The 8,147-nt window shown below is 39.8% G+C and overlaps 1 protein-coding gene across 1 annotated transcript; it reads right to left on the bottom strand.

Moving 5' to 3' along the window:
* Positions 1–2,902: 2,902 nt before the first annotated feature.
* PABPC4L (poly(A) binding protein cytoplasmic 4 like) lies at positions 2,903–4,628 on the bottom strand. Its single transcript, XM_029235509.1, has one exon. It carries the CDS (start codon positions 4,260–4,262, stop codon positions 3,150–3,152), a length of 1,113 nt encoding a protein of 370 aa, XP_029091342.1. The 5' UTR covers positions 4,263–4,628; the 3' UTR covers positions 2,903–3,149.
* Between the last annotated feature and the right edge of the window lie 3,519 nt (positions 4,629–8,147).

The following is an 8,147-nucleotide window of genomic DNA, read 5'->3' on the forward strand; positions in this document are numbered from 1 at the left end:
CAACTAGGATGACTTGATAGAATCACACACACACAAAATTTAGAATAAGTAAAATTTATGTAATCAAGAAAATCTACAGGATCATATCTTTTTGTAAACTGACAGTCATTTCTTAAGGTAAATATTAAAAATAAGTAATTTTTACTAAAATGGCATATTATTGTGTCATTATGAAGCTATAGCTACAATTTATCTAAACATCTGGTATTATGTCCTATTAAATCCCCGTGCATGTGCGAAGAGAATGATGAACTCAGTTCCCTGATATTATCTTGATAATCCATTTACAAGCATTGTGAAATATTGTTCAAATATTTGAACATTTTGATAGAGTGGATTATCCAGAAAGAGATGTCAAGGTTTGACACACCTACTACACTTCCCAGTCCTGTTTCCTGGCACCCTTTCTTAAAAGCTCTCTGATTTGGAGGTAAATACTTCTCAACATAGTAATTCAGAGAGCCAATGAGTTATAGTTGACATATGGATTTCAAATAGACTCTTACAGTAAATCAGTATTTACCAAGGCATGTTAATAGAATTGAAAAGCAAGACACTTTAAAAATATTTAGTATAGGCTGTGTATAAGATACTGTATACACAAAAGTTTTGTTTAGAAAGTACTGAGAATATGAAACTCTGAAAATAATAGAAGACAATACAGATGAATTGTGTGTGTGTATGGGGGGGTTGTATATTTGAGGTGTTCAAAGTGTTTTGAAACATACCATTAAAGTCACCAAAGTATAAGATTGCAAATTTTGAATTTAACTTTGGAATGACCCTCAAAACTATAAACAAGATGGGAATATCAGGAAAAAAAAAAAACCAAAACTAACAAATCCATATAAATAAAAACCACCCCAACAGGAAAACAGACTAAAGTCATGAAAATAGACTAAGATCATTTTCAAAAATATGAAAATACAAATGTCCAGTAAATACAAGAAATGCTGTTTAACTTTTGAGGTAATAAAAAAGTAAAATAAATAACCATGAAATATTTTGTTTTTACATGTCATGTTGAATCAGATAACAACTTAAACAAAATCCTTTGTTCTTAGAGTATATGGAAATGAGCCATCCTCCATACTCAGAAATGTTAAGTGGCACAAATCTCTGAACAGCATTTGGGCAATTTAAATATTAAACATTAATTCCAATGAATCATACATTTTCTGAAGAAAATAATTATATACATCAGCATATAAGAGTCTGTAAAGGGTGTATCTCCAAGTTGTTTATGATAGAGGAAAAAAAAAAGGGAGGAAACAATCTAGCAACCTATATTTTTATCAAGAGGAAATTGTTATATTATGGTACAAACATTAAAGGAAAGATAAAAGTCATTAAAATTATAGTGCAAATAATTATTTGTGGTCATGGACGTTGACTATGGCGTACTGTCAAATTAAGAAAGCAGTTTCAAACAAGGTTTAGAGCATGATTCCATTTTTGTTAAATCATGTGTATAAGTATAGAGAAAAATTTGGGAGGAGATGCAAGAAACTGTAACAGAAGATCTGTCTGCATAATAGGATTATGTGTTGCCGTAATTTTTTCATTGTCCATAATTTTTCATTGTTTAAAGAGATTTTAAATTTAGAAAATGTGCAATGAATATACATATAGTTCATACAAAAATAAACAGAAACAGATTTTCTCATTCTTTCATAGCTAAAGTATTGCCACGGAAATATTTTAATATTTCTTTTGTACTGGTAATATATGAAACAGAAGACTTGAATATATGGTTACAGGAAACAACGAAGCAGAGTAAAAAAAAATAAAACAACAACAACAAAACTATTTTCTAGACACCTTTGGTATGAGAGAATCAGAATTTTAAAAGTAATTACTTAAATGTAAATAAATAACTCTTGCATCTATTTCCAAAGTGGATTTCAAACAGCACACAGTAAAAGTCAGTATAATAAAAACCTTTTTAAAAAGTATAGAGGAGCTGAGTAATATAGAGGAAAAGCAGGAGAGAAGAAGAGATCTGGGAATGGGACTGAAATAAAAATCATGCTGGAAAGCAGGCTAAGTGATGTAACTTCAGTTTATCAGAAAATCAATTAGTGAACTTCTGATCAATCAAGGCTAAAAGTGAGCCTTCATAGGTTACATAGCTCTTAAGGTCTAATAAAAGGAGATGTGGAGTTCATAAACATAAACTCACTGTTCTGAGCCCTGAGACAATATCACTACATGTTACAACATATAACAGAGATTAGAAAACACAGTAGTTAAACAGAATGTCTATGTTTTCTATATATGACTTTTATAATGTTGGTACCTGGTTCAAAACTTAAGGCATAATTTTATGCCGTATACGTATGAAGAGAATTAAGACTAGGCCAACTTTTTGACCTGAAATGATACAGCCTTATAACTTAAGGAATGTGGAAGTTAAGGTTTTACTATTCAAGTCACAATTTTGATAACCAGCAAGCACCTGGATTATGTCAACCAATGGAAAGAACGGTAAAATTTCCTATAAAGCACATTTGTAGGCAACATTAAAAAATTCCATCATTAATTTCAGCCATCAGAAAAACACCATTTCAGGATATAAATTGAAAGGAAATTCAACTATTTCCTAGTATTTTAAACATTAATTCAAAATGAAATTAGATATTGAGTTTGTAGTAGCAATTCTTAAACTTTGGTTTCTTTAAAAAAAAATTGATGAGAAATTAGAAAATTTGTTTGTAAAAATAAATTACTTTGCAATCCTCGGGTATAAGAACTACTTTGGGCATATTTTCACGGAAGAAATTAAAGCTAGCAATATTATTAAAATAAGAAAAAGTATGCAATAAATGCAAATAATTACCACACTTCAGTTCATTCAAAATGCAGTAAAAATGTATCTAATTATACTTATTGCTATGAGCACTACAACAAAATCAGAAAAAATACCATATTATAATTAGATGGTGTGCCTCTATAAAAAGAACCAAGGTTCTAAGATTCACTTATTTTTCCTCCAAAGAAAAATAAATAGCTTTGTATGGATCATAATGTTTACTAAACTAAGCAGCCATCAGCTGGGATTTGAAATTTACTGAGGACGATTCAGGCAGAGATCACTAACATCTCCCAAGCTGCTACAAACACTGGCTGGTGCATTAACTTTTCCTCTCCTAGGGCCTCTGGGCCAGGGCGATGTTGAGCGGCTTGGAGCCCAAGATGTGGCCATTCATCTCAGTCATTGCTTTAGTGGCCTCCTCAAGAGAGGAGAAGCAGATCAAGCCAAACCCTTTGCTTCGCCCTTCTTCCTGCATTACCTTAACTCTGCTAATTGATCCAAATGAAGAAAATTCCCTCCGTAGCTTTTCATCATCAATGGTCTCATCCAGGTTCTTAATATAGAGCTTTGCTCCCCGGCACCGTCGAAATCTTTCCTGTTTCAGCTGCTCAAACATTTGCTTTAACTCAGCCTGTCGTTCTGCTTTCTTTTGTGCCCGGCCTACAAAAAGCAGTTGTCCATTTATGTCCTTTCCATTCATTTCTTCAACAGCCTTTTTGGCAGCCCCGTGGCTATCAAAACTCACAAAGCCAAAGCCTTTGGATTTCCCACTGGAATCTGTCATCACCTTAACACTCAGGGTTTTTCCATATTTGCTGAAAACTTCCCTCAGTCTCTCATCATCCATGTCATCTCCGAAGTTTTTAATGTAAACATTGGTGAACTCACTGGCTTTGTTTTGGAGCTCGGCTTCCCGATCTTTGCGGCTCTTGAATCTGCCAACAAACAGCCTGCAGTCCTTAAGCAGTGCCCCATTCATCTCCTGGATGGCCCTGTCGGCGGCAATCTGGTTCTGAAAGTGCACGAACGCATAGCCCCTGGAGCCGTGATCATCACTCATCACCTTGGAGGACAGGATCTTCCCAAAAGACGAAAAGTGTTCATAAAGGGTTTTGTTATCAATGGATTTGTCCAGATTCTTGATGAACACGTTCCCAATTCCAGATTTCCTCAAGTAGGCGTCACGCTGAGACCACATGAGACGTATGGATTTGCCCTTTATCGGGTCAAAGTTCATAGTGTCCAGGGCCTTCTGGGCATCCGCCAGCTGCAGAAAGTTCACGTAGGCATAGCCCAGAGAGCGGCGGGTGACCAGGTCCCTGCAGATGCGGATGGACAGCACGGGCCCCACAGCGCTGAACTTCTTGAACAGCAGGTCCTCGGTGACGTCCGCGTGGAGGTCACCCACGTACAGGGAGGCCTGGCGGTACTTAGCTGCTACATGCATCTCCTGGCTCCTCACCGCCGCAAGCCGGTCCCTAAGGAGCTCCTGGAGTGACTTCTGCAGGAGGGTAGCCCGGGCTCATGCGTGGTGGCCTCAGAGTCAGCGCTCTGAGGCCAGGCGATGCGGTTCATTCACGTACAGCTCCCCAGGCTCGGGCAGCAACCTCAGTCAAAAGCCCCAACCAGTCCGGCCAGCCCTGAGAGGGGGCGACAGAACCTTGAAATCTCAAAGAAAGATTCCTAGGTCAAGCCGTCCTTCCCAGCCACTTGGTGAGGAATCTTCAAGTGGCGGGCTGGCCCTCCATCTCAGCGTTCTCCACAGCCATTCTCCGGTCGCTGGTTTCTGAATAAAAATAGGCCTCGCTCAGCCCGGTTTAAAGTTACAGCCGCCGGGGGAAAGAATTCCACAAGTGGCGTCTGAGGCGGCGGCCCGGGACGCGGCGCGCGGGCGGCGGGCGCGGGGCCCCGGAGCCCCGAACCGCCAGGGACCGGGTCGTGCAGGCGCCGCCGGCCGGGCGCGGCCGGGGGCTCCGCGGGCTGCGCGTGCCCTGACCAACCCCGGCCGCTCTCCTCCCTGCAGACCCCGCGCTGCGCCCTGGGCAGGTCGGGGGTGGGGGGGATGGGGGTGGGGAAGAGGACGGACCGACGGACCGACGGCCGCGGCCCAGTGGGCGGCGGCCGGGCAGGGGCTGGGGGCTCACCCGGGCTGCGGCCGGCGGGGGGGCGGGCGGGAAGCCCGGAACTCGCGCGCTCAACTTCCCGCGCACTCGCTGCCCAGGGGGATGTTTTCTTTTTAATGTTTTTGGAGAATGTTTTTCTTCCCCCCGCCCCTCTCGCTCACTTCCCACCCACTTCGGACAGCTCAGCTGAGGAGCGGGAGGCGGTGACCGGGGTGGAGAAAGGCAGCCTAGGGGAGTGGCCCTAATAAACCCACACGCCCGCAGGCCCTGGCGTAAGTCTGACTGCAGGAGCTTTGCCAAGTGTGGATCAGGGCTTGTCACTTTCTAGCTTCAAGCCCTCCAGTGGCTTTCTTCGACTCTTGGGTAGGCTCCAACCTCCGCACCTTGTTCTTCAAAGTTCTGCAGGATTCCTGCCATGTTCCAGCCTCAACTGCCCCTTGGATCCCCTTCCTAAACTCCATGACACGCTCGCCTTTTGTTCAGGGCCAACTTGACAAAACTGTGTTCCTCAGCAATCACTTTTGATGCTCTTTCCAAACACAGGTTTTCCCTATACAACTTCTGAAAAAGTTTAGGTTTCGCTCTTAGAGGCCTCGTATTTTCGTAGCATTTGTCTAATTAAAATATATTGTATTACATTCCATGACAGTAGGGACCATGCCCATTTTATTTCCCCGCTGACTTAACTCAGGGACTTGCAGAAACGAGATGCTCAGTATTTACTGAAAGAATCCACTGCGTGGAGGAGATGAGATATTTAACCTGAGGGTGGTTTTCATGCCCAGAGAAGTGGAAATAGTGTCCCTTACCTCAAAGAGTATTGTAAAGATTAAATGAATTAGTAAATTTGGAAATGTCTAACCTAATATCTGGCACAGAATAGGTTTTGATTAACATTGGTTTCATTTCCTCTAGCATTAAATAAATTCCGTAACATCATTCCTATAAAACCTTAAATTTGAATCATCATGCATCTTACGGAATGTAACCTGCAAAACTGAATTGCATGGATCAGTTTATATAAGGCTAATTTAGTGTTTTTCAAACTTTAATGGACATAGAAATCCAGAAGGGATCTTGCTTGAAAGCAGATTCTGATTCAGTCATTTGGAATCAGAATGAACTGGAAACTCTACACTTCCCAAAAAGCTCCTGAGTGATGCAGATTCTGTTGGTCTCTGAACTACACTCCGAGTAACAAGACTTTTTGGCTGAACGAGTCCCCAGAGTGGCATCTTTTCTAATGTAAGGACTATAAAAAATATATTTCTCTTTCAGAAGATGATATCTAACAAAATTCATTCTCAGTGATACATTAAAAACACACGCATACACACAACTAAGCTAGAGGGTGATTTTCACTATAATAATCCAAATTGCTTTTAACCTATCAGATGTTGAATAATGGTTTTATGATTACTCTTAACTTCATCCTGATTAATGATTTTTGTTTGTGAAATTTATTCTGCTATGTGTTGCTCCTGTAGGATCAATTGTTCAAATAAATAATCTTTTCTTCAACCACATCCTCTAGGCTGCAATAAAAAAAGAAAAAAAGGCCGCTGACGTAGTTGGTGAATACCGTCAGTGGATTTCAGCACATACTTTATTCAGACACTATATGGCATTGTTTAATGTAAATAAAAGTGATCATCATATTCAGTATTACCAGATTTTTTTTTTTTTTTTTTTTTTGTGGTACGTGGGCCTCTCACTGTTGTGGCTTCTCCCGTTGCGGAGCACAGGCTCTGGATGCGCAGGCTCAGCGGCCATGGCTCACGGGCGCAGCCGCTCCGCGGCACGCGGGATCCTCCCAGACGGGGGCACGAACCCGTGTCCCCTGCATTGGCAGGCGGACTCTCAACCACTGCGCCACCAGGGAAGCCCCACCAGATTCTTCTAAAAGAAAGTTCCTAAGTGTGCATTTACTAAGAATTTTGTTGAGACCTTTTATTTCTAGGAAAAATGCTGAAGATCACATTAGTTCTTTGTACAACAATAATACAGCTATAGCAAGATACCAAAATATTTCAAAAACTCATGGACTTTCCATTTTACTTTAGTGTGATCATCACTAAACATTTTGTGAGAAGTGAAGAAGAGTTTCCAGATTCAGAATTTAGTCCTATATTCTTGTCTCTAATCAGTTTGCAGGCAACAGGTACAAACCTCTATTTGTTAAATGACCAAGAGTCGTACTTCTTCCTATTTGTACTACTCATTATACTGCTTTCATTTTTATGTTTTAATAAAGTAAGCATTTTTAGGCATCTATGATTCCTTCCTCTCTTTAATTCTCTAAATCTCATAGTTTTGTCAGTTGTGTTGATTCAATAATTTCTTAATTTGGGATGTCTTTTACATTTGCCCTTTCTTTCTGTTCCCATTACCACTGCTTTTGCCTCATTTCCTTGTGTATTATTGCATGAGCTTTACTCATTTATCTTCTTTTGTCTATATGCCAGTCTGTTTTTATGGCAGTCCATTGTGCATTTTGCTGCTAGAATAATCTTACTAACAATTCTTTCATAAGATTTCAGTAAAAAAATTACAAATGACTACCATAACTTTGCAATATCAATTCTATCCTAGCTACATATATCTTCTGTCAAGCTAATTCATTTGTTTTATATGTACATGCAGTTAATTCTTTTAAAAATATCCTTTCCCTATTGTTATCCAAATTCTATCATCCTTGAGCCCTGTTTTCACCAGTATTTTTTTCTCTCAATAGTCCAGCTGACACTGATTACTTTTCCTTTTCAGAAACAATTTATTTAATGTATGCACTGTGTATTTGTACTTAATTTTGGCATGAGTTCATTGGCTTTGATGGACTTCGACTTAAAACTGATACCGCCTACATTAACTGACTTCTGCTTTCCTTAGCCAATTGTTGCAGCTTTGCCTATTGCTGACTTGAGTATCTTCTTAATTCCACAAATATTCTGAAAACATTTCAATTAAGTGCCAATATTTTGCCTCATTTTGAAGTAAGTTGTAAGTTTGCCCATCTTATGTTATTTAGCTCAATCAGCATTCAAAGTACAAGTTTGTTGTGTGGGTGTCTCACAGAATTAAGAGGAAATAAGATGCCGTTTTGCTTAAATGGCAGGAAAAATGTTTGTCAGTGTTTCTATTCACTGATTTTGACGTTAATGGAGGTCAGGGCTTACCTTAGTATATATTATGAAGAAATGAGTAAATAG

The sequence above is a fragment of the Monodon monoceros genome, unplaced genomic scaffold (assembly GCF_005190385.1).
Source record: "Monodon monoceros isolate NGI ecotype Baffin Bay Population unplaced genomic scaffold, NGI_Narwhal_1 Super_Scaffold_20, whole genome shotgun sequence".
NCBI lineage: Eukaryota > Metazoa > Chordata > Mammalia > Artiodactyla > Monodontidae > Monodon > Monodon monoceros.

Bases quoted from the DNA above. Each gene is read 5' to 3' on its own strand.
- PABPC4L (XM_029235509.1), bottom strand. From the start codon at position 4,262: ATGCATGTAGCAGCTAAGTACCGCCAGGCCTCCCTGTACGTGGGTGAC.